The sequence below is a fragment of the Lampetra fluviatilis genome, chromosome 3, assembly GCF_964198595.1.
Source record: "Lampetra fluviatilis chromosome 3, kcLamFluv1.1, whole genome shotgun sequence".
Lineage (NCBI taxonomy): Eukaryota > Metazoa > Chordata > Hyperoartia > Petromyzontiformes > Petromyzontidae > Lampetra > Lampetra fluviatilis.
The window spans coordinates 19633385-19661345 of record NC_136277.1 but is presented as its reverse complement, the minus strand read 5'-3'; the positions used below and the strand labels follow the sequence as shown (position 1 = coordinate 19661345).

The following is a 27961-nucleotide window of genomic DNA, read 5'->3' as shown; positions in this document are numbered from 1 at the left end:
TTCTGAATACATAACATGTTACACCCGTATGTGACTGCTATCGCACTGCATGCACAACACTGAAAGAGGTTATCGCAGTTTAAAGATGCCTCCTTAACACTGACACAGGCACCACGCAATTCTCGGACGACACCTCCTCAACAAAGGCCTCGGGATCACGTTGGCTTCTCATCATCTGTGCTGGGACTGACAGCGGCAGGCCTTGAGGGGACGTAGCTGTTGCGGAATCGCACAGTCTCGCCCTGGATGCGCAGCAGCTCTCCCAGCTCCTCGCGCAGGCGCTCGATGTGCACAGCGCGCCGATTGTCAATGTTCCTCTTCCTCAGCGGGTTCATCTCCTGGAAGGCCAGGTGGGACAGTTTCCTGCCGAGGGACAGACGTTCCAGCAGGTGCAGATAAAACAAGGGCAGCGCAGGCACAGTCACATACCAGCAGACATACAAGCTATTTAACAACTCTTAATTTTTATACCAGGTAAGGCCCACTGAGCTACAGAAGTGACCTCGCCACAAATGATAGATTAATGAAGTGGCTTATCGTGTGGACATATATAGCAGCTACATGCTCTTAAACGCACGTTTCTGAATGTGAAGGGAAAAACTGGAGGACCGGGAGAAAAAATTAACGCGACCACGGGGAAAACATGCAAACTCCAAATATACTGGCGTCAGGGTCTGTATAGAATCCATATCCTCCTGTTTACCAGGCGAGGTAGTTAACATCTCGCCACTGTGGCACCCCATCTGAACAGGGCTTCACCGACACAATGAGATGAGGCTCAGAACGTGGGTATTCCTGCAATTCTTGAGAAACTCATTCTCTCTTTAGTTATTTTGCAGAACAAGCGTGTGACACCATTGCTTAAGATACCACGTTTATTTTTTACAAGGATAAGTGTGATGGAGATAAGAGTTTAGGGTGCTTAAACATTTGCTGAAGCTTCAACAAGGTTATTTAGTTGGCAAAAATGTAGCCAAGCAAGCAACTTGCTCTATTATATTCCAATTATGACATTCATGATATACTAAGACTTTAATTTTTGCATGTCAACACAAAACTAGAATAAAGTCATACGTACTTAAAGTCGTATATGTTTCGTGGGAAGTAGCAGAGGTATTTGAATGCAGATGTGTAGTCTTGAAGTTGGAGTACTTCCTCCTCTTTAAACTTGAGAATTGCGAGGGCATAGCGAAAGATGACCTGTGGAGTTTCAAATTCAATAATAATTACATTCATTTGCACCTGCTTTTTGAGGAAGATCCTTTTCATGAAGTTTAGCCAACCCTATTTTAAAATGCATTCTTTAGGACCGTTACAAAAACGAAACCTTCAAAATATTCCAAGTGAATGAGATGCATTTTGTGTTGTCAGGAACACCAACATAAACCATTGCATGCACAAATACATTAAATTAATCGATATATATATATTTTTTTATAAATATATACTTTAGATCAGCTCAAGCCTCCCGTAAGTCACGTGACTTCTCGTTAGTCACTCTCACTCTGAATCCCTCCCCTCACTGTCCCCTGAGAAAATGAAAAACGAAAAACGAAACTATTTTTTATTTTACCAGGTAAGGCCCACTGAAATATATAGTTATTTTTCAGAAGCGACCTGGCCACAAATGATAGCTTAACAAAGTGCCTCATCATGTGTAAATGTATAGCAGTCAAATACTCTAAACGCATGTTTACAAATGTGGAGGGAAAACCAGAGCCGGAGAAAAACCCATGTGACCATGGGGAGAGAGACATACAAACTCCATATATAGAGGAGTCAGGGTTAGGATCGAACCCACGAACCTCCTACATACCAGGCGAGGGAGTTAACATCTCGCCACTGCAGCACCCCAGACGCTATTCCATGCAGTTCACTTCAGCTTACTCCATCTTCATACCATTCATCCCTCCAATATAATGAGATTATTATCCACAACATCTCGGCTCAGTCATTCCCTCTTTCTTCCATTCAGTCCCATGTTCCTGTTCCTTTTCCATCCTATTCCTCTGATTTCTCATTCTCTCTCTGCTCTCTTGTTCCCGTTCCTTTTTATTTTCCCAAACACATCATTGCCTCTACTCCCCTTCATGTCGTGTGCCAGTGGTAAAAAAGTTTTATTGAAGCCTATATTGTAAGAACATTATTTGATCAGAATTTGATTATGCATTTAGTGAGATATTTTAAGTCTAAAACACACACAATGGGAACACAAGGACTATCCCAGCTCTACCCGTTGCTTCACACAATACAACACAGATGGACATTGTGCAGAGCTATGCAATAGTGTGGTTAGTGATGAAGTGGAATAGGGAATGATGCTGTTGTGGGTGGAATGTGTACATGAAGTTTGGTAGAATGCACTGTTAAGATACCTTTTAGTCTTAATACCTTTAAAAAATAAACACATGTATCGAAAAAGAAATACGATAACATGAATTGCAAATAAATGCTCTGCATTTGTGGGAAAACAAAGAAAATATGTAACCATTGACAACAAACTGCTGTTTACAAAACAAAAATTGAGTTATGGTGTCCTAATACTCATTCATCGGTGACAACACCCATCTGTAATGAGCATCGCACGACCATGGACAGTGTTGCAAATGATTTAATCATAACCATTTAAAAGGTGAAGGTCCAGACGTTGACATCGCTTGCATGTATGCATGTTGAACTTCTTTCGCACCGTGCCTAGCCAACAGTGCTAATCAAGTGTGGGGGGAAAGACATGCCAAATGCTGGGACCTGAAGAGGGCATTTCATCTACTCTTCCACGCCGACCATTCGTGCTTGACGAGGTTTGGAACACCTCCACTTTACCCGACCACATACGACCTGTCAATCAATTATTAACTGTGCTGTACCCATTTATACTGCTGGGTGGACAGAACTGGGAGGGTTTAAAAAAAAAACCTGCCCATATCCTTCCAGCTGCTGTGCCGATGGAGTGGTAACCGCAACCCCTGGATTGCAAGTCCAGCATGCCAACTGTTACAGCACAGCAGCTCCCCGATAACCATTAATCCACATTTAATCGCAGACGAGTCAAACTGTAGTTTATATCCTTGCCCTTGCCTCAATTACCACAACTGACACGGGACGAAATGTGCCTCTGTCTCCTTGACCGTGAGTCATACTTCAGAACGCCCAGCAATGCACGCAAGACCGGTTAGACGCGTCTCTTCAATCAGTGAATGGAAATCCATGTAAAGGACCCCTTTTGTGTGAGCAGAAAACACGAACGTGATAAAGTGTCCATGTACAGGGTGATCCAGATGTCCTGTGGACCCCCCCCATCCCCAAATGAATTAAGTCTTGATTTTTTTTTTCACCCTTTGCATATTAATTTCTGTTTTACATAAACCTTCCTTTAAAAAACATTACGTTTTTGAGAATTGAATGGGGTTCACAAGACATCTGGACCACCCTGTACACCGGTGCATCAAACCGACGGGGCGCGCGAGCGAGCGTCACACCTTGCTCCCTTCGAAGAGCACGGCGTCCCACACGCGGAACAGCACGTCGCTCTGCAGGCTGTCCACAAACAGCACCAGGAACCAGTTGATGGAGGCGAGCGTGAGGTCAACGCCCAGCGATTCCAGATGCTCGTGCATGCGAGGCAGTTTCTCGGCCACCAGCTCGCGTAGCACGCGCTGGTCAGCCTGCGCGGGACCGGGCAGAATGACACCGACTTGAGTATTTCCCCTCGAGATCGTCAACTTGCCAAAAGGACATACAGCAGACAAGCGCTCGTACGTTGTCATAATTCGTCTATGACCAATAACTACACTAATTATTTACAGCACTTTATCAATAAACCGAATGATCACAGCACCTCCACGCAAAGATTGTTGATCATACCATAGTGGCGAGATGTTAACTACCTCGCCTGGTATGCAGTAGGTCGTGGGTTCGATTCGGACCCTGATGCCTGTATATATAGAAACGTGTTTTGAGTATTTGGCTGCTATAAATTTCCACATGATAAGCCACTTCCTTGAGCTATCATTTGTGGCCAGGTCACTTCTGAAAAGAGCTATATAGCTCAGTGGGCTTTACCTGGTAAAATAAAAAATAGTTTATACTTCACCTAATTGGTGAGTGTGGGTTGGAAAAATTAGGGGTGGGATCAAGGATCCATTCAGAAATCACTCTCCACTAATCTTATACATTGCCAGCAATAGCTTTAAAAAATATTAATAATGGATTCACAATGCAATGTGCTAACCATTGTGGCCCCACTCCAAACATTAATCGAAGTTATTTATATCACTGGCGGTTAGAACACTTGCCAGTTAGGCCAGGTTGCAGAGAATAAATTATAATATGCCACAATTGTTCGTTCTATATAAGGGCATTATGCTATCAACCTGGAAACTCAAGTCCAACTCCTGGCCACGGCCAGCATCAGTGGTGAGTGATATATTACAGTGCTGGTTCTGTCTCTTCACCAATCCACACTGACCGGCATTGGTAAGTATGGTCAAACAACCCTTATGATGGACGCAGCATGGGGAGGCTTCATCCAGCAGTGAACTGTCCAATTGCTGTACATGCAATATTTGAGTGGTAATAATATTACATTTTTAAAAAAATCACAAAATGTTGGGATACCTAAATTGATTCGATGTAAACTAATTAAATAGATTTGCGGTCAAACAACCATGTTGGAAGATTGCATCCAACAAAGCACGTGATTTAGGCTTTTACAAGCAACAAATAACTTTTAAAATTGTGTATGTCCACGAGGACCATAGGACTACTCATTGCAAGTTTTTTTTTCACGTGCAAGTTCGCTATTGTTAATTTGTTTAAACACTCCCTGTTCTTACAGTTGAAAATTTGTTTCACACATTGACCAGAAAAGTCTCTCTCATTCTATATGGCTTTGTCGTACAGTATATCTACCATAAGGAGATAACATGTATTTATTTACATATCTGTCTTGGTCAGTCTGACCACAAGATTTGCAAGGATTGTTGAAAGTGTTTGACAGCACCAAGAACAGTATAACACGCAGAAATCCTTCAACGCAATCTGACAGTTGTGTTGGACACAGAGCTATGTTATGTATAAGTGGGTGCTTCCGCCTTCAGCTACCCACGCCGATTGGCTCGGTGAGGTATGGTCAAACAATCCCCACGACATGCACGGCTTGGGAGACCCTCATCCAGCAGTAGATCGACACTCATTCTACATGTAGAAGGATGATAATCTACCATTCCTGTCCAAAGGAAAGCCACCCACACAGATTCCTACCTAAAACCTGATTCCCACCACCATCCGGCACAGAAGAATTCCCTCATCAAAACACTACACCATAGGGCCCACTGCATCTCCGACCAACACCACCTAGCCAGTGAACTGGAAAACGTGCACCAAGCCCTCAAAATGAATGGGTACTCGGACCGCATTATTCGTAAAGCTGTTTCTCCAACCATGGAGAAACAATCTCCCTCCTGAGAATCCAATCAAAACCATCACTTACCATACATAGCAGGTGTTAACAAAAAGATTTCCAAAATCTTAAACAAACACAAGATCCAGGTCCGATTCAATACAGTACACAAAATCCGTGATCTAATCGCATCTGTGAAGGAGGTCATTCCTGACATGCAATACCCTGGAGTTTTCAAACTGAGTTGTACCTGCAGTGGCTGTTACATTGGGGAAATGAAATGACATGTCTCGGACCGTTTTCACGAACACAAGACAGATCTGAAACATGGCAGAACCAATACATCTGCCGTAGCTGACAATTGTTATTACGCTGTGGGCTCGCATGAGATTGTTTTTTCCGAGACCAATGTACTCTGCAAACCTTCGGGCTACTATCAAAGGTTTGTTTATGAAGCCATCCAGATATATAAACAGACAAAACTTCAACCGAGAAGATGGATACAAATCGTGAGATTAACAACCGATATTGATTGTTAAACCCTCAATAAATATACAGCTTTATGAAAATGTCCACCTCGAACCTCAGGAATGCCTTTTTGTTGTAGAAAACATATGAATTTCTCTTCAAAGGAAAAGACAAAATGGCAAGTGAGATGTTAGATTTTAGATGTATCAACATAAATATATTTATTTATTAGGCTTGTTTACCCAGGAAAGCCTCACTGAGTCGCATGGCTCTTTTTCAGGACGTTTCTGTCATGTTTTTGCGGAAGAGGGCACTGATTAAGATATCAAAACTAGTTTAAACTACTTATTTTATTTTAGCAGGTAAGGCCCACTGAGCTATGTAGCTCTTTTTCAGAAGCGACCTGGCCACAAATGATAGCTCAACGAAGTGGCTCATCACAATGTACATTTATCGCAGCCAAATACTCTAAACGCACATTGATTCTTAATTGTGGAGAGAAAAACCAGAGGACCCGGAGAAAAACCCATGTGACCATGAAAACTCCAGACATCGAGGAGTCAGGGTCAGGATCGAACCCACGACCTCTTGCATACCAGGCGAGGGAGTTAACATCTTGCTACCGTGGAGAGAGTAACCAAATGACGTCCCGGGATCTATAACATCCACTTTGAAGCAGACTATTAATGAGGGCGGCCACTAGATTCGAACTGTGAACCTCTGCAAGAAGCAGCAAATGGGCGGTGCGACTGCTGGGCTACTTCATGACCCTAAATAAGGTTATTGAACTCAAGCTTTCCGAGTTACAAAAACAAAAATCACAAACAACGTATGTTGTCTCGCACATGCAAGACTAAAACAGCAATCCAGAATATCCTCTCTTTATCCTTTGTCCGCTTATCTGAAGATCTTGTTATTCTTGAGGCCAGGGTATAAAAATGTACTTATTTTATCTATATTCCCACAGCGATTTGCTTAGACTGATAGATAAGAGACTTTGTAATGGCTGCGTAGCAAGTGAGGCAAGACTCCTTGCATCTTAAAATTAGTTCAAGGGTCAATAATAGTAAAGTGCAGCCCACAAACAAAGAGAGATTCGTGTGTTACAAAATTTGTTTTAGCCAGTTAGACCACTTGCATAATAAAGCCTTATTCCACTGCCCCTGTTTTACATCACCTGATGCAGTAAACGCTACTAAATCAAACAAACCAAAGACAGGGCCCTCGAGTTTTCCCTCTCGCATGTAATGTTTAACTGTTGGTAGCCCTGCATATTGTGGCGTCTGGCATGGGGCATAGCGACTTCAGGATTTTGCCGTTCAGGCAATTTGGCTCGCCGATATATGTATTATTCTTTGGGTCTTTCGGTAAAGTCACGTAGATAGGTTCAAAGAAAATAACAAAACATAACAAAAAAACTACGACGTTTCGATCGCAACACAAGCGTTCGTCATCAGGAAGATATATATATGTGTATTTTAATCGTATCATGGTTACAAACTCTTCTAATTCACAAATGTTGTTGTTACTACATCTGAGAATAGGCTTTCCTCTTTAGTTTACCGAAGCAGCATTTTAATTTTATTTATGATGCCCTATATTTATGTTTTATTAACTTTAAGGTAAGTCGCTTGTGGTGTACGTTGAGACGCTCATTGTTAAAATTAAAGGCATGCCTACCATAAGTATGTTTCGAAAAATAATTATGCAAATTTAGATCATCCATTCGCCAACCTAATTTTTTTGGGTCAACAATCTCAAATTTATCCCCAATATTTCTAGGAGTATGGTTATACTGTTGAGCCGTGTGAAAATACCACAGGGTTTCCCTGCATTTTACCCCGAAGATAATGTCAAAACAGGAACACTTAATTGATGTTGGAAAATGGTATCACAATCATCTCAAAATATAGCAACTTAGGATTTTACCTTATGGTTTTGTCCACCTTGTAATTTACTCCAAATATGAAGATGAACTTAAAACATGTTTTTAATAAAGAACGACAAATACCACAGACAGGGACATTTTGTTTGGGTTTAGAAACAAAATTATAATGAACATCAATCATTCATCCACCTGCAATCAGCTTTATATAAAATAGTATGTAATGTAATGCCCTTCGTCAATCCACTGCTGGATCAAGGCTTCTTCTCCATGCCATGTCAGTCGCGGGAGTTGTGTAACCGGACTTGAGCACGTAAGGTCACTGCGGGTTGGGGACCAGTTCAGATATCACTCGCCAATGACATTAGCCATGTTTTGGAATCCAACTCAGGTTGCCGGGTTCATAGCGCAATGCAATCATCACTGCACCATAGCTTCAACCCCAGCTGTGTGTGTACATATATATGTATATAGTGTAGCGGTTAGTGCATTGCACTATGAACCTGGTCACCCAGGTTCGATTCCCACTCATGGCCAATACCAGTGACGATTACCTGAACCGGTTATGGGCCTCTCCTAGGTCGACTCAGCTTCAAATGAGTACCTGGTGAAGTGTGTAAATATCGTCGCTGGGGAGGCAAAGGCAGCTGGGCGTGGTGCTGACCACCCACCCCCTCATGTGCAATGTCAGCCTTCATCGGTGCTCGCTAATGGCACTTGCCCCAATAGTCTGTGAAGGCTATACGGGGGATCTGTGTCTTTGTTTATATATATACACATATGTTACACAAACTAAGCAATCCTGCACGTGTTCCTTAGCACACTGGTGTTACCGGACTAGGAAACCCAGCTAATCAGAGATTTACAAAGGGTGTGTGTGTGCGCGCGTGTTGGGATACCTGTGAAGCAATCAGTTTCTTGCTGTAGTAGTCGGCGGGCATGATGAACTCAATAAGTGCTACCAGACACCAGAACGCCTCCTCTTCCTCCAGGCACAGCAACAGGATGGCAGTCAATCTGGAGAGAACACAAATCCCAGTTGGCAGCGTCACCAATAAGGCCGCATTCCATCAAGTGTTGCATGAGCTGAGGATTTTCAATTTCACGAGGCAAGGGAATGGAGCAGGTTTAATTAAAATTTTCCGTACAAACAGGTGAACAACAATAAATATAATCAAACACTGTCAGATGGAGGGTTGTTGCCCCCATATTAATCTCCACTCCATAAAAGAATACAAGTTTTGAATGTGAAATATACATAATTTAATCTTGACTTCTGAATGCATCCTGAGATTCTTCAAGTGTATTTTTTTAACAGAAGCATCCCCTTTGGCATGTTTATAATTGTTTAAGTATTTTTGTCATAGAAGTCAATGATATCACACCCGAGATGAAAATACTCAAACGGTAGATATAGGTATGAACCCTGCTTGTTGTACCGACTCTGTCATTGCAGGCACAACGAGCACCGCAAATGGCAGCCCGCATCCTTTAGTTCCTCCCAACACACGTTCAGGGTGACGTGAAACACATTCCTGCGGAGGGAGCTGGTAGGAACGTTGGGTTGCTCGGTCAATGGCCAGGGTCAACGTCGGCTTGGTGTATTCCGCAAATATGGCCGACTGTGAGGGCGGGCACAAGCCGGCGTGAGTAGGTTAAACGTTGAGTTTTATAAGGGCACCACGGGGTGACCAGCCCCTCCCTCCCCACCCATCCCCACCCCTCCCATCCCCCACCCAGCCCCACCCTCCCCACCCAGCCCCTCCCCACCCTCCCCTCTCCACCCAGCCCCGCCCCTCCCATTTTTGGATGCACGACGGACGGACACAATAATCCCCTGTGGGCTGGTGTAACCAGGAGGTTCCTACCAGTATAAGCCAATCAATTGGCCAAATGAGCAAGAAGGCAACGCACATCTCTTTTGAGAGAACCTGGACCAGAGTTTGTATTCGGGGAACCATGGTAATACGTGGAGTACAAACCAGCAGATCGGCAAGATCGCACGAGCTACCAAGACGACCGGGAGGCAAATTGACCTACAGATTTCACTACGAAGAGGAGTTAAAATATGTTTTTCTCCTCACTGTGAAGGAACTACAACTTGGTATATGTGTGGCATCGTTTTTCTAAAGTATTCACGTGAGATTAAACGTTTGTTTCTCTTCCTTACAGGGAGTTGCATTTGCAGATAAATAAAATATTGGAATTCCATTCAGAAATGCATGCAGTTCCTGGCGATGACACCCCACGCATGACGATGTGAAGCATTGAAGCCGCATGTTTACAGAAAGAGATTTTTAAGTGATCAAGAGGGTATTACTGCAGTCAAATGTTGGTTCCAGAGCCAACAATATGACTTCTGTTCCAACGGAATCGGAAAACTTATCCACTTCTAAAAAAAATGTGTGCCGTTTGGTCTGGAAAGTACAAAAAACAAGACTCGCATCTGCGGCGAGTTTTCAATGATGCATGACAATTCCTTGATGATCAGGGTAAAAACGTTGACTCACCCTTGTGCAATTTTTTTCATAGGCTGTGAACTGTTAAAGTTGCTGTGAGACCAGATGTAAAGGTCAAAGCAACAATGAATCTGACACAGTTCATATATAGGTCTGCGCGTTGATACTATGAAGGCAGTACAGTGGGGAAAAACATTGCTGTGCCCTACACAGTGATGATCCATAACCTGAAACTCGAAGTGGAACCTGCATTTACAGGGCATACTTGTGTAGCAAGTCCAACTGAGTCGCAGACAGTGCATCGCGCGCCACGGCCCTCTCGGGCCGGCACCATACAGTGACATCCCCGATATGACTACACATGTACCTGCTTGTGGACTTTACCCAAGCGAGTACACAATAGGTACCAACCCATTCATTCAGTGTCTCGACAGCGAGTTCACGTGATCGAGAAGGGCCGTGTGCTGTCACCCTCACCTGTTGAGCCCTTGGCAGTAGCCGATGTCCGGATTGCGCCACGCGAACGCGAGCAGCACGTTGCGGAGTTGCCCGACCTTGGGACTCAACGCCTCGAAGTGGCAATTGTTGGGCAGAGTGCGTGCCAGGTCGAGCTCGATGTGCCGAGCGTCGGGGTTGGTGCGCTCGTTCTGTGCGTGGCTCACGAGCGCGTGGTAGTAGCCGGGCGGCTGATGGCGCCGCTCCTCACTCACTCGCCGGCCCGCGCACCAGGCCCACACACGGGGTCGCAGCGTGTGCGGCACGCCGCCGCGCACCAGCTGCTTTAGCTCCGGCGATACGCAAAGGTCGTGGCTCGACAGGAAGGTCTCCCATCTGCTTCACAGAATGCACAAATGCAGTTTCCGAAAGTGCCAATGATGATGATTGTAATAATAAATGGTATTGTTTGTTTGTAGAACTTCTTTCGCATCCTACGTAGCCAGCCGTGATCATATAATCGGAGGTGCGGGGGAATGACAACATAAAGGAGCAGCCCTGCAATTGCCTACCTCACTTCCACGCGAGAAAGCTCCGGATAGCCTCTACTCTGCCATGCAGACCAGGTGTCTTGGAAAAGGTGGGATTACCCACACTTTACCCCACCACACGTAACACAAGCAATCGTCATCAGGTGTGAAACAACCACAGCAAGAAAAAACTGCTGAAGTAGGCGAGAGATCTGCCGTGGCAGGAGGTTATATAGGCCTCAGCTGCAGGGGAGGAGAGAGAAGGGGGGGCAGGAGGCAGGGCAGAAAGTGGACCCCGCAGCAGCACCCGAAGTAGCACCCGGTCTGGAGTAAAGTCCACCAGTGACCCGGGTGCTACTTTCTGCCCTGCCTCCTTCCCCCCCTTCTCTTTCCCCCCCTGCAGCCGACCTCTCCAATGCTGCCGCGGTGGCACACTTTACTCCAGTGACCTGGGTGCTGCTGCGGGGTCCACTTTCTGCCCCTCCCCCCCCTTCTCTCTCCCCCCTACTGCCGAGGCCTATATAACCTTGTGCCACGGCAGATCTCTCGCCTACTTCAGCAGTCTTCTTGGTTTTTTCGGTAAAGTCACGTAGAAGAGAAATAATAAAATAATAAAAATAAAACATAATAAAATACAATTCTCACGACGTTTCGGCCACAACGCAAGCAGCCGTCCTCAGGTGAAGAACAGGTCTGTCGGAAAGACAGCGTCTGAATGGTGGTGCTCATTCAGCGTCTGAATGGTGGTGCTCATTCAGACGCTGTCTTTCCGACAGACCTGTTCTTCACCTGAGGACGGCTGCTTGCGTTGTAGCCGAAACGTCGTGAGAATTGTATTTTATTATGTTTTATTTTTATTATTTTATTATTTCCCTTCTACGTGACTTTACCGAAAGAACCAAGAAGATGAATCCCTGCAGTCACGAAAGCTTTAAATCGAAATTTACTTCAGCAGTTTTTTCTTGCTATGGTTGTCCCACCTGATGACGATTACTTGTGTTGTGATCGAAATGTCGTGATCTATTATTTTTCTACCTACGTGACTTTAACGAAAGAACCAAAGAGTATTGGTACAAATGTCAGTGTTAAGGCAACAAATAATTGGAAAATGTTCATTTAAAATAAATTCAGTAACTGGACTATGATACTAGCACACTCTGATCTATCCCTAAGAATGAATGTACATCGTGTCATCACTAACACAACATAATAGTAATATTCTGAATAAATTCCCAGGTGGCTGTGCTACTACAGCCTAATGAGTTTATGAGAATTAGCTCTGTGGCCAGCCCTGACCAAATAAACCATCTGACAATAAATTATCGTCAAAATGTTGTAAAGAAATAAACTCACAATCAAAGAACACAGGAGTGGTAGGACTGTATGCTACATATAGTATGTTAAAATGCTGCTAATCGTTTAATTTTAATAAGTTACTACACAGTTGGAAATTATTTAAATACCCAAATGATGAGTTAGACAAACAAGCAGCAGTGAGGTGCTTTACCATTTTAATGGTGACTAATAACAACATTGTTTAAGTTTCAATCCTCTACAGAGGTGCAAAGGTCGTGAAATATTGTGGGGTTTTCCCCATTAAGTGTTTTTCACCTTGGCACATGTTACTCCGTAATGTGTACTAGGGGTGAACGAACAATCAAATCCAAGCATGCAAATATTGTTATGAGGCCCAATTCAAAAGGTTACTTCATAAATGATCAGACCACATGCAAAACAGCCAATTGAATAACATTTTTTGCTACTTTACCAAAACGAAACTATTTTTGCTTTTAAAAGTCCCACTTAACTGTACAGCTCTTTTTCAGAAGCGACCTGGCCACAAATGATAGCTCAACGAAGTGGCTCATCACAATGTACATTTATCGCAGCCAAATACTCTAAACGCACATTGATTCTTAATTGTGGAGAGAAAAACCAGAGGACCCGGAGAAAAACCCATGTGACCATGAAAACTCCAGACATCGAGGAGTCAGGGTCAGGATCGAACCCACGACCTCTTGCATACCAGGCGAGGGAGTTAACATCTTGCTACCGTGGAGAGATTAACCAAATGACGTCCCGGGATCTCAATGAAGTGGCTTATGTGGAAATGTATTGTAGCCAAATACTCTAAACGCATGTTGATTCTAAATGTGGAGGGAAAACCCGGAGAACCCGGGATAAAAATCCGTGTGACGATGGGCAGATAAACATGCAAACTCCAAATATACAGGCGTCAGGGTTGGGATCGAACCCACAACCTCCTGTATATCTGACGAGGTAGTTAACATTTCACCACCGCGGCACCCTATTAACCAATAGGGGTGCCCTCCCACCTGTCCAGGACGACTCGGTTGGTTGCTGTGCTGCCGACAACTTCAGCAGACATCTCCTGCAGTAGCTGAGCTCGTTCCAGGATGGTCATTGGATCATCGCCTTTCTGTTCCAGCTTAAATCCATATATGTCGACATTCCTGGGTGGAAAAAATAAATAAAACGTGTGCTATCACGCCTCTAGCCCACATTTTTGTTGTTGTTGCAAAATATCAGTGATGTGGAATATGCTCATGTACTTGTCCTGCTCTCCTTAAGAGGACAACTTTCAAGGACAGCTTTCAAGATGGCGTAGTGGTAACAGTGGTAACACTTGTGTCTCACAACAAAGAAGTGGCCTGCATTCGATTCCCGACAGGGCCCCCTTTCTGTGTGGAATTTGTATGTTTCCCCCCTGTTCTACAGGAGTTTCCTCCAGGTCCTCCGGTTTCCTCCCATAGTTAAAGAAACGTACAATGTAACTAGAATCGTTTAAACATTCTTTTGGTGAAAAATTACTTGCAATTTATTCAAATGGGTTTACACATCGCAAAACCACCCCTGCCTCATTACACTGCAGGACCCTCCTGAAAAAGTCTTGAGACTAGGTAATGCTTTCCTCTAAAAATAAAGGGCATCGTTATTATTCTCACCCTGTTGATGAATGTATCTCACTTCTAGCTGCTTCAGGGGTCAAATGTAAGTATGTTGAAATTATTTCACGCCATATGTAGCCAACCACACTAATTGGATAAGCGGGGTAATGACACCAAACTATACACAAATGAATCCCTTACATACAAATACACAACTTGAAAAACATTCTTAAGCACGTAATTTAATGTATGCATCATAAGCTTAAGAACTGATATTAAATGAGGAATCAATGTAACATCCCCCCCCCCTATTTTAAAGATCAGTACAAGGAGATAAGTAGACTACAAAACAGATTTTTGCAAAAAAAAGGCTTCTATCAGAGATAGGCTGATACACAATGAATATTTGGGGGTGAAAATGTGAATTAATCCACTAGCATGTGAACAATCTAATTTAGGGATAGGTTCATGTGGGTAGCAAGAAAGTTTTCATAATTAACTAATTAACTAGTATCTGTAAACAAGTGCATGATGGACTCGTATGAAAGAAACACATTTCCCTCAAAACATGAATTCGGTCGTGAATGCTTTGCACAATTTAAATTACAAAAAAAATAAAATCTACCAGTTCTAAAGTTTTTAATAATTTATTGGCCGCAAATGTTACTTGTCCACTCGTGATGAAATGGCAAATACCAAATTTCCATCCGCACGGAACCTGTCGAGGTGTTAAATACTCATATAGTGCATAATCGTACATTATAGACTACCATGGCAAATTTTGGGGAGTAATCATGAGCTTGGGCTATTGCTGGCACCAGTGCTGCCTGCCTTCTGGTTAGTCTCTGGTTTCCTACACCTCACTTTTAAACCTTCGCACATTTCAAATTGTACAGCGTTGCGAGATGCAATTTGCACGTATAACGCCGTATAAAATATCACAATACATTACACAATGAATGGGTGAAGTGACTGTTTAACCACTTACTGACAACTAAATTTGTCAACCAAATGAGCCTGAAGGTTTAATGTGAATTGTGCATTTGAAAAAAGAAGCATATTTTATAACGGTACAAAGTTAAGCGTAGCTTACTTTTTAATAGACGGAGATATAGGCTCATCTTGGATCTTCAACCTGGCATTCAAGACATCTGCCTTGAGCATTGCCAAAAACTGTTCATCACCAACGCCACCTGAACTGCTTGGCGACTGCAGCAGATGCAACAGCACCAGCAGCTTGCTTTCCAGTTGCGCATAGAGGCCATTCAGCCCCATGTACTAAACGTGTGAAATATGACAAAGACAATCACAGAGGGTCAATTGGACTGAGGCTGAAAAGATCTCAGATTGGAAGGTATTCCGGTGTTCAGAAACAAGAACCAGGTTCCTGAAAATCCAATCAGAGAAAAATCTCCCATGCAAATGAATAAACAGGATGAGGTGCCATAAATGTTTTCAAGGTATAGATTTTCATATTATTCAAAACTGCTGGTCGGTGGCTGTGCAATGACAAATGCAAACATGTTTTGGGGTCAAACGTTTTACAAATGCTAATATCCAAATCAGCTTTTCTATGCTTCCTTTTACGATGCGAGAAATAACACGACACTTTTTACTTATTACACCTTACAACCATGTTACAAAATGCATGTCAGGTTTGAAAAGACCATATTTTTTCATTGAAATATATCCAGTCGTACAGTAAACAATACATTTCATACTAAAAATATATAATAGCTATTAATGGAAATCTGACTTAACGTCTCACCTTTTCTTGCATCAATATGAATTGGTTAGTGGTTGACATCCGCAGTTTCTCCTGTGCTGTGACTTCTTCCACCAAAAATTTTATGATTGACTTGCAAGTATCAATTTCTCCCTAAACATAAACGGTTATAAACAAAAAAAAACTAAGAAATCATACAATTGTGTAAAAAAATCTCCCATTTCAATAAAATACATCGTAGAGATAAATATGTATTTGTGCAACCCTTACCAAACTAATTTCAAACGCAAAAGTTGTTTGGCCATATGAGAAACAGGAAACGGTGTCTTATACTATATTATTTAAAAAGAGTTTTGCTGGCTGGCTTTGAGCCAGGGTTCGTGTGTCACGCTCACATCACACCTCCTACCCCTCATCCTGGTTACGTTTCCCGCGCAAATGCGCAGGCTAGTTCACTACAAAATAAAACCACATAATGAGAATTCTATTAAATAAAACTAATTTGAAGGGCTTCATCGAAGTATAATAAAATAATTTGATGGAAATTATGGCGATAATAACCTTAAGCCTTTCAACATTTCGGCGCGCTTCCCCCGAAGCAGCGTCGACCGTGGTGATGGTAGTGGTAGTGGAGGTGGCAGAGGGGGGGCTCGACTCGGAGGCGGTCTTCTGGGATCCCTCCATCTCGGTCAAACGGCTGGACAGGTTGAGGATCACTTCATTCTTGGCCCGCACCATCTCTGTGAAGGCCCCCATCTGTTCGTTGAAGCTCGACACCTTTTTTTGCAGCGATGATACATTCACTTCCAGTTTCTCATTCTGTTGCTGTGATATCTGAAATCCATGACATTACAAAAATATGTTAAATTACCATGATAGATTTTTTATTGCGACCTTGGCCGTCATCAACATATTCTCCGACCTTGATTGATTTAACAGGTTTTAATTGGCTTGGGGTCTCTAAACAGCGGGCTGTTTCCCCTTGCTGCAAAGTACTGTAATCCAACACGATGAGTCAAAGTGTTTTCCTCAAAGTGTGTCTGTACTGATAACTGTTGGTGGTCCTGAGCCAGAGATAAACATTCCACATCCCCATTGCAGTAATCATTCTCTCCAAGACATGACCACTATTGACTTGCCAAAAAGAGATCGTTTTTTTTCTGGTGAACTGACTCAACCCCTTACCGGGAATTTTAAGTTGGAGGCTTGGAATTGTGAAGAGTGCTCGAACCATAGCACCATTCAGCCAAACATGCACTACCAATATATAATATACATTAATGCAGATTTTTCTAGGTTTTACACACTGCTACTGTTTGATTGCTCAGCCGAGAGGCACTGAAGAAATGCATTACAATAGTCAAAATGCAGGGCAGGAGACATGGCCACACTCAGGAGCCATGAGGCTCCTCCTCATATCAGCAGTGATGAGTGGTTCTCAACTTTTTGCCCTGGTAGACATGGCATATTTGACTGTAAATGCAGAAATCATCTTCATAAGTGGGCATGTCGATGGCTGCAGATCCCTCCATCCCATCTGATCACCATTCCACCCCCTCTGCACATCTTTTAGCATAGCTTACATATTTAGGATCGTAGAGCCATAACGAGAAAGGGGAATTGCGGTGGTCCCCTCTTGCCTTCTTTGGTATATTTTATATAACACCATCACTGGATGCAGTTTAACGTCATGCCCGGAACAAATGCATAATGAATGACGGAATCACAACTACAGCAGTGAATGAAGGCAAACCAGTGCGAGTGTATAGATCCTGCTGTTTAGATCAACTATGTACCCTTTTCAGCTTTGTGGACCCCTTACAACCCCTGGATAATTTTCAGACCTTCTATTATCGTAATAAATATATGCTTAATATCCATCTGTGACTAAATCACCTGGAATGTGCCCAAATGCTTGATGTATTTAAGCTGAACAATCGGGCCTGCATAGTGCTTGGATCGCTGACCACATACATAAATAGGTTGCCACAGGGCTGTAAAGGGCTAGATAGTCAGCAGCAGATGGCAGTGCAGCAAAATCTATTGTTGTACACTACGTCTATGCTCCCGTGTCTATGCGCCGCAACATCACCAACACGCACCGACCAGCATGATGATGTATGGTCAAATAACTCCCACGACCCACGCGGCATGTTGATTACCTAAACTCTACTATGTACCATAGGCAAAAACCCCCTCATATACATGACATCGTGACATATATATTTATATATATAAAGGTTGAACTTCATTGTGCTGATGTGAAAATCAGCTTGAAAAGAAAATCACGTGGTGGTTCACTGCTGAATGTAAAAACAAGAGTGCTTTTCGCAGGATATCTCTATGGTGAGCATGCGGAGGAGAGAAGCCATACATGCTGACGAAAGTAAAAACAGTGCCTCAAAGATAGTGGCATGGGCGTATATACTGCACATGCATGCACAGACACCTTCACTGTTAATAAAAGAAAGCAGATTTATTTCAACAGGACAAACTGGTGGAAGCGATCAAAAGCAATTTACCGAACTAGGTATTGATGGCAGCTAAGAAATATATCATGCTTAAGCTGTTAAATCACCACACATGCAGGAATGAAACAGATTCCAGCCGCAAAGACCTGAAGGAAATTTCCACGAACATAGAAAGCCTCCATCCAACAGTGGATAGGGATTGCCTGTTGATTTCAAAAGCAGATCATAAACCAATTCAAAGGATAAAGCAAGCAGAATGATAGAGGCTGGAGATGACCCTTCATCTTCAGTCTGCAAACCAGCAGCAGCTTGCCTGAAGCCGATTGCTGAGATCTGTAATCTGTCGTTCACGATGCCGGAGTATCTCCAGCCTCTCAATCTCGGTCGAGGCCACCTGGAAGGCGAGGGATGCCCTCTTCTCCTGCTGGGCTTGTTGGAGAGTGTGATGAAGGAGCCGCACGAGCTCCTGTGCAGCACAATCCAATGTTAAGATGCTGCTTGACAAGAGTGCCTCAACATTGGGATGAATTCACTCCTGCTCGGCGGATGGTCTGTCCTGCCAAAAACTCAAGCTCTGTTAGTCCGAGCCATTGGAGTGGCCGTTATATTTTTCAATCAACAATGGTGCATGTATGTATATTGAACTTCTTTTCCACTGTGCAGAGCCAACCATGTGAATCAGAGGTACATATATTGTCCACAGAGCAATTCCATAAAACTACTTATAAAAGTAGGCCGAATTTTGAGCTTAAGTAAAAGTTAACCCTCTATAGAAATTAACCCTCTATGTTTTTAATTGCATTTGCTCAGCACAGCCCTGAAGGCCTTTAATGTAAACTGGCCATCAACTAGGCAACTAGATTATTTTTAAATGACTAAAATTGTACGAGCAATTTCGTTGCAAAGTTTGTGAACTTGATGAGAAGCTATGAATGCTTGATTTCATTCACTCTGAAGTTATTTTCAGTGTCATATGGACAGTGGATAAGACACGGACCTGGGGAGGAAGGGACCGTGGGACTGCCAGTCACAGCAGTTATCAGTTAGTCTACATGTGTGTGTGTGAGTCAATGTCTGTGTGTGAGTCCATGTGTGTAAGTCGATGTGTTTGTGTGTGTGGGTCAATGTCTGTGTGTGGGTAAGTCGATGTGTGTGTGTGTCTTTTTCTCCCGGGCAACGCCGGGTACTTCCCGCTAGTCAGACTATAAAACACTACCAGAGCAACAATAACCCAAGTGAGTATCTCACCTGCTGAGCTTTGAGTTCCTGTTCTTGGAACACCACTCGCATCTGCAGATCTGAGATAGTGCTGTGTGTATCTGAATCTTTTCCGAGGCGGAGTTTGGTAAAGGCTGGCCTCAGCCCTTCTGGAACAGACACCTGTATATCTTGTGGGCGATGAGTCGCCAAAGGCACTGGAGATACCACCTTTTTGATTGTTGTCCAACGGGAAGCGTTCTTGTTTCCCACTGCTGGGCCACATATAAAACGAAGGGACATTACATTAATGACAAGTGAAACGTGTGGATAACTTGTCTCAGAATGGAATGTATATTTATTTATTTATATAAGACCCGAGAACAATTTTGCATCCTCTGACACTTGTTCGCAGTTCCTCATGAAAGCCACATTTGTGGTAAATAGCAGTCATCAAAATGTGACAACAAGATTCAATTCCCATCATGAATTTTATAATAAAAATGTCTCCGTGGGCGTGGAGAGCAGGCTAAGGTCATAGTGTTATTCATTTCAAGATGAAACTAACCCCTAGCAAGAACAGATATGTTCATAAAACAACTGTCCACCTATTTCAATATACCGTTTTAATTTGTAATGTACGGTGATGCTAATGTACATCATAATGAAGTAATTTGTTTTAGATCGTGTAGGTATAATGTGATTTAGAGTCAATCAAATCAAGTTGACACGTGAGCAAATATGCCAATTCATTTGGTTATTAATAAAACCGAAACGTTGAAAAGCAAGCAAAATTTTGACAATTTTAAACAATTTTTTTAGATTTTAACAAATTGGCATTATACGTAAATGATCTAACACGAAGGAAAGTAATTACAAATCATAATATTGGTCGTGAAAGCCTATGCATGAAAACGAGGTTGTTTTATAGTTAATATTTGGGGCTACATGATTACATCTCATAACACGTTTACAGAAAGGTTCCACACAGCCGACAATAATAATGCCCTTCATATGTGAAATAATTCCTCGGTGAGTGTGGAGACTTTTTTTGACAACAGTCCTGCAGCGGAGTGTTTGGCACACGGGAGATACTGGAGAACGCTCTCTCTAAGCTCTACACAAATAGATCCAAAAATCCGTATCCCTACAACAATTTCCTGGCCACCTCTCACAGCCCAAATCAAGCTATTGCCAAAAACTGTATCTTGAGATGCACATATATGCAAGGTAAAACCCCCCAAAATTGTTAGCGAATACTTAAATGCAATGACGCAGTTTTATAAGGTTCGACAGTCAGTACTCATAAATAAAACAAATCACGACGTTTCGATTTCAACACAAGCAATCGTCATCAGGTGAAAAAACCACAGCAATAATTTTTTCTACATTCTATAAAATGCATGATTATAGTAATCATCACTTCAGTTTCCTTGGCTCACTACTTCTCACACCCTTATTTTTACTTTGGCAATATGTGTGCCTGTTTTAAATAAAATAGGGACGAAACATGAACCATAGGCATGTGAGAAGGCCAGCAGCAACACATTAAATGTTTCCTCATTGTGTACTACAAACACATTTTATAGAGTTACATATACGCATAAATAAGAAAATTATATTTTATGCAAACCACAGTAGAGAAATAAAAAAAAATATATATATATACATGCGAGCCTTTTGCCAATAGTATGTATGTATGTTGAACTTCTTTCACAACTTACATAGGCAACCGTGCTAATCGCAGAGGTGCGGGAAGGACAACAAACTTAACACGAAAAACTGTTTAAAAAAAATAGTTTTCAATCTAGATTTAAAAGTGCACAGCTCCGGTGGCTTTTCAGACGGCCGCATAAACGCATCTTAAAGCGTGCGATGCAGTGACCATCTTTGTTCGATGGTTAGCCAAAAGCTGCTGCGAGGATGAGACAGGATGGCTCTTGAAATGTACCTGGGGCTTTGTTGTCTGTTCGCTTGTCAGCTCCATCTAGAGCTGCATTTCCTAAGTCACCCTCGGACGTTGTTTTTGTAACATTGGAATTCCTAATAGGAAAAAAAAACGTGTAAAAACATTATTAAAAGTATGCATTATTAAATAAAGAACCCCACATTTTTACAATACTTATTCTACTCCAACACAAGCTTACAGTCATATAATTATATATCAATCACTATGCATGTATGTAGAACTTTGTTCGCACCATACGTCTATTTAACTTTAAATAGTTTTTTTTTATGAATAGGATTCCTTAAAAAGCAAACACAATAAAAGGGTGTAAGCTAAATATGCAGCCCTGCAACTAATCGCTCATGTCACTGCTGCCAGAATGGCCTCGAAAGTCCATTTCGAGCGGCCCTCTAGAGGGTATTTGGCCTACTCTTCTATGCAGGTCAGACATCTTGGAAGAGGTTGGAGTACGGTTGGAGTACTCATGTACGTATGCTGGACGTACGCTTTATTCTACCACGTAAAATCTGGCAATCGACTAACTGAACCCAGAATCGGAATGTTTATTTATCCTTGAGGAATCCGATGAGCTGTGACTAAACTCACGTGACGTCCACAACCGGTTCTTCCTGATTTTCACTTGCAGCTGGAAGGAAAATATCGGGTATAGAGACCGTCTGTTCATCATCTGAGCACTGATGCATTCTGTGAATCTCAGGTCGAACTGAAATGAGAAGATACATAAAGTTGACAGGATTTCTGAGAATTAAAGTCTGTATTTATCCTGCAGAAATCCGATGAGCTATGAAGCTCTTTTTCACAGATGTCCAGTAGGGGTGGGGTCAGAAAGGTACAACAACAATGGTCTCCATGACAAAAGAAACAAGCTAAAATTACCTCTAATCTGATAAAAAAAATGCAGGTTTTTTTTGTATTCATTCAAATGGGCCATACTTTCAAACAGAGCAGGATAAGGATTGTAATACAACTTGGTATCTATTATAAGGATTAACATTCCTGGAGGGATTATTGCCCAACAACTAACATCACAGGCAATTGTGTATTAAACATTTTGGTTTCCCCTGCATTGTTATATGAAACAATACAGGGCCAAAAGTGATATCTATGACACAACATGCATATATACTATATTCATTTATTGTTGTAAAAAAATTACAAAAAATACTTTACCGAGAGATTCAGCATTGTCCGCTGGCAATGCGGTAATTGTTTCAGCAGCTTCTGGCTCCTCCGATGGCTCTTCAATGAAAGGTTTAGAGGCCAAAGTTGTCACCGAATCAGACGCTGGCTCTTGAAGCGATTTTCTCGCAATATCACTAGGAATCTCATCTCGTTTCTCTTTTAACCAATTTAGCCAAGACATCATCTCTTTGCTGCTTGTTGCCTGACAAAGAAAGTACACACGTAACATGTATATAGTGTGGTCAGGTTCCATCATGTTTTTCAAAGTCCAGAGTTTGAGCATCATTGTAACTTTCAAGCATAGTAAGGGCGGGCTTGTTTCTCTATTCTCCATAGCGACGTGGCCTACGCTAAATGTGTTTTCTGGGTAAACACGTTTGTAGTTGGACACTGTAATACAGTTTATTTTTCGTTTTGGTTCAGACCCGCCATTGTGTGTTTTTATTTTATCTTAACAGTGTCTTGCTAGAGCCTACTTGGAGGACCATGAAACTTGGCTTCAATAACAAAGGGGATTTTTTTTCCATTTTTCCTGCAAGTTCAATGATGAAACATCTCATTGTACTGTACTATATAAGTAAATAACTCCAAATTGATTTGTTCGCGAACGACTAAACTCATGCTGTTAAAACCATGTGTAAATTCATTTCAGTAATAAGACAAACAGCACTGACGCTTCTCTGTATTTTTTTGCCAAATGAGTGTTGTTCAATGCTGACCTACAATGAACAGTCCAGCAATATGTCATAGTCCAGTCAAACTCCGTTAATCTGCAACCCGAGTAACCCTGGTACTGGGCCTGGTTCTCTCTTACAAACATATCCAGTCAGGACCACGGATAAACAGAGTGATACTGGTAAGAACCCACTGGTTCCACCAGCCCACAGGGGATTATTGTGTCCGTCCGTCCTGCATGGAGGGGCTGGGTGGGGAGGGGCTGGGTGGGTGGGTGGGTGGGGAGGGGCTGGGTGGGGAGGGTGGGGCTGGGTGGGGTGGAAGGGGTGGGGCTGGGTGGGGAGGGATTGGTCACCCCGTGGTGCCCTTATAAAACTCAACGTTTAACCTATGCGCCCGCCCTCACAGTCGGGCATATTTGCGGAATACACCACACCGCCGTTGACCCTGGCCATTGACCGAGCAACCCAACGTTCCTACCAGCTCCCTCCGCAGGAATGTGTTTCGGAAAATTCTTCCACTTATCTGGGGCTATCTGTGGTGATGCATCCCCTCCCACCCTCTTCCCGTTTACCCCGGATAAACGGAGTTTGTACTCCCTTAGGAAAAATGATCAACTTTGACAAGATGAGATATTATAAAAGAATAAAAAACTTTTGCAATACAACTATAGTTACGCATTCATTTCTAATTATCATAAAAATGACCCGTTATTAAAAATGAAGTGTTTACAATACCTCAGACACAAACTCTCATTATATCGCGTAAAGTTCAAGTCTAGTATCCGATACTGATTATTATCTGTTCTGCTTTTCTGACATTGATTAGAGGTTTCACATAACGTAACTTTAAAATAAAAAAGAGTTGTTCATACAGTATTATATGTAATCTATACTTACAAGTTGTTACTTTCCTGTATTGACATGTAGTGTATTTGCATTTCTGCTTATCAGCACCTACTAACTTCCCAATGTATATATCCCAAAAGTACATAAACTGCTTACAACTTACTATCACTTGATATACAGTTGGTAGCTTTGCTGCAGTTTTCACTGACAATTGAAACGACGATTACCTATCAACCCCTCACTGATAACCACCACAAATACCAATTTATGAGCCCCCATCTTAATGAGTTCAGCATGTAATGGACTGCTGCAAAGTAGATACATCCATGTGGAGAGACATGGATGTACCTTTATTCAAAAGGTGATGGAAATAGACGATTAAAACCCCTTTGGTGAAAACGATTACAAGTAAAACGGCATCAGAGATAATGCCCCCGTCATTGAAAAGACATTACAGACGCGTTTTTGTTACTGCCAGGGCATATAACACAACATAACGGACTGCTGAAACTATAACATAAAGTGACCTTGGAAAATGACATTGCATTTCGAGTAAACTACACGGGTAATGTAGTAAACGGCAAATACATGGGTACATGGGTAACTGATAAATATGTTGGCCTGTCAAAATATGGACACATTTCACGCACCTCTGATTAGCATGGTTGGCTACGTACAATGCGAAAGAAGTCCAACATAATACAATAATGATTTACTTTAGTGCCATTACCCATGAATGCCTCGCCAAGTGTGAGGACAAATTAATTTTCTGCATTTGCCATTGGTCCAGAGAAAACCAACGTATCGAAGGATAACACTCAAAGCGCCGCACAGGCAGATTCAGTGTGACTCTTATTAAAAGTTAATTTGTTAAACTGTACAGCGCTCTTAAACCTCTTTGTGGTTTATTGCATTGCATATAGTTTTAACAAATCAATAAATTAACATTTGCTTATACAAATATATATTTTTTAATTGACAAATTATTTGGTGATAATTCACTGTGTAACAAAATGGCTCTAAAGTACAGAAAATGGCTATTATTCCATTTTCTATACTTTTGGAGGCATAAGCAATTAAAAAATAACACTTACTACCCAGCAACAAAAATCGTGTTACATAATGTTAATGCGTTGTGCTATGGCTTCTATTGGTGCTTCTATCATGAAGTGCTATGAAGGGCCATTGCTCGAAACGTCACCGATGATACATTTCTTATTTTAAAGGCAGTGCTGTTGACGAGTGTGTTGAGTGCGTATTTGATATTACCAGTACTGTATTAATTTGATGACACAAACAACAATATATCACTACAGCCACCTCCTGGCCAATTCTTAAACTTGCCCGCCACTTTCTTTAACCAGCGTTAATTAACAGTGGATAATGGAACTGCTGAACTGTTGAACTTCTATGTATGTATGTATGTTAACTTCTTTCACCCCGTCTGAAGCCAACCCAGCATATGGGATGTGCTGGGCGAATACAACAAACTAAACACACACGAAACAGTTATAAAGAAATTAGTTTTCAATCCAAATGTAAAAGTGCGTAAGCTCCAGTGGCTTCCAAACATCAGAAGAAAGAGCGTTCCAGACGGCCAAAGAAGGGACATCTGCACCATTCATAGCCAACCGCGCTAATCGGATGTGCTGGGCGAGGACACCAAACTAAACACACAAAACAGTTCTAAAGAAATTCGTGTTCAATCCAAATTTAAAAGTACATAAGCTCCAGTGGCTTCCAAACATCAGACGAAAGAGCGTTCCAGACGGCCAAAGATGGGACATACGTAGCCAACCGTGCTAATCGGATGTGCCCGGACGTGTACACCAAACTAAAAGCATGCACACACAAAAAACCCACAAAGAATCTCACCTTCAGGGTGTACTCCCTCCAGGGAGTCCGCACGCTAAACGTCTTCTCGTCCTGCACCGCCGGGATGAGAGACACTCCGGCCAGGGGGATGGCTCCGAGGGGCTCCCCCCCAGGTCCGCGAGAGTAAACCAACTCGGCGGTCGCCTCCTCGTACGAGAACCAACGCAGCTGGAAGCCGCGGAGCCTCCCCTTGCCCAGCTTGTAGAGGTAGCCCGCAGATTGACGAGGCTGGCAGTCTTCACGGCTCGCTGGAAGCTGCTGCTGCTGCTGTTGTTGTTGTTGACCTGCGTTTGTGTCAATGCGTGCGGGTCAGCCAGGTGAGTTGTTGTGAACGCGCGCGACGAGGGAGGGCGATTCAATAGACGCAGGTATGTTTTGTGTCTTGGTATGTGTGTGTCTTTGTGTTGTGTGTGTCTTTGTATGTGTGTGTGTCTGTATGTGCGTGGCTCTGCATGTGTGTGTGTCTCTGTGTGTGTCTTTGTATGTTATGTGTTTTTATATGTTGTGTGTCTTTGTGTTGTGTGTCTCTGTATGTTGTGTGTCTCTGTATGTGTGTGGCTCTGTATGTATGTGTCTGTATGTGTGTGTCTCTGTATGTGTGTGTCTCTGTATGTGTGTGTCTCTGTATGTGTGTGTCTCTGTATGTGTATGTCTCTGTATGTTGTGTGTATGTATGTGTCTCTGTATGTGTGTGTGTCTGTATGTGTGTATCTCTGTATGTGTGTGTCTCTGTATGTATGTGTCTGTATGTTGTGTCTCTGTATGTGTGTGTCTCTGTATGTTGTGGGTGTCTCTGTATGTGTCTCTGTATGTGTGTGTCTCTGTATGTGTGTGTGTCTCTGTGTGTGTCTCTGTATGTGTGTCTCTGTATGTGTCTCTGTATGTGTGTGTGTCTCTGTATGTGTCTCTGTATGTGTGTGTCTCTGTATGTGTCTCTGTATGTGTGTGTGTCTCTGTGTGTGTCTCTGTATGTGTGTGTCTCTGTATGTGTGTCTCTGTATGTGTGCGTCTGACGTACCGTGCGCGCGGCGTGTACACAAAGTGTTGGATTTGCACGGTCACGCGCGCGCGGGGCGATACGAACCTAGTTCCATGTCCAGTCGGAGACAGGCGACAGATTGTTGTGCACGCGCAAGTTGTGCAAGCTCAATATTGATGACAATAAAGCGATTTGAACAACGTACATTAAATTTTAATACAACAAAAATCACAAATTACGCCGGTAGTTCAAGCGATTGCCTACACAGCGAGTGCGATTAAGTCTTTAGATCGCTTTCGCCGCGCGACTTGCGTGCTGTCGATCCGCGCGTGAAGAATCCTCCGAGTGATGTTCTCTGTACCTGGACGCGCTCCGCCTCGCGTCTAAGAGGCGGGCGAGGAGGGAGTCGCCACTTTCTGGTCGCGTTCCTCTCCCCGTGTCGCTTCCTCTTCCTGCGTCGTCGTCGTCACTGCGGTGACTTTTTGGCATTAATCCTCGCAAGTCTTCACACGCGTCGGCCACTCCTCCCACACGCACCTACACACCCACACATACCTGTCCCAGCCCTTATCAGTCGTGCCCTACCTTGTTACAGAGCAATTCAGACCAGAGCGCGTTGGTCACCACCCCTGCCCCTTATACATCTCAAAGTTCATCCTGTAAAGTCTCATCGCAAGGAAGATACACAAACAGAATAGGCACGAACAAATCTTGTTTTTTGTATCAGCTAATCGTTTTTGTGTGTGTGTACTCATACCTGTCGACCCCTTATCAGTAGTGCCCTACCTTGTTACAAACCAATTCAGACCTTATTGGTCACCCCCGTGACCCTTAAAAATGTTAACGTTAGTAGTAGGTTTTTACCCTTTTAAACTGGTACAAAACTGACACCTTTATTCAAGGCATCATGTTTGCAATAACCACAACACAAGTAGTCAAAAAAGCAAACAAA

General features: G+C 42.8%; 1 protein-coding gene across 1 annotated transcript; it reads right to left on the bottom strand.

Annotated features, from left to right (window-relative positions):
• Nucleotides 1–20: 20 nt before the first annotated feature.
• LOC144950047 (TBC1 domain family member 2B-like) lies at nt 21–27124 on the bottom strand. The gene is made up of 16 exons (XM_078880031.1): nt 27115–27124; nt 26031–26314; nt 22621–22834; nt 22036–22153; nt 21433–21524; nt 19533–19756; nt 18598–18750; nt 16375–16647; nt 15856–15966; nt 15181–15365; nt 13515–13652; nt 10691–11044; nt 8654–8771; nt 3480–3665; nt 1079–1200; nt 21–363 (listed from the first exon to the last, which is right to left on the bottom strand). The coding sequence occupies exons 1-16, from the start codon at nt 27122–27124 to the stop codon at nt 156–158; spliced, it is 2790 nt and encodes a 929-aa protein (XP_078736157.1). The 3' UTR covers nt 21–155.
• Nucleotides 27125–27961: the final 837 nt, after the last annotated feature.

Bases quoted from the DNA above. Each gene is read 5' to 3' on its own strand.
- LOC144950047 (XM_078880031.1), bottom strand. The intron at 19,757-21,432 runs GTACATTTCAAG...TATGTGGCCCAG, and splicing joins AACAGACAACAAAGCCCCAG to CAGTGGGAAACAAGAACGCT. The intron at 16,648-18,597 runs GCAAGCTGCTGC...CATGGATTTCAG, and splicing joins ATCTCAGCAATCGGCTTCAG to ATATCACAGCAACAGAATGA.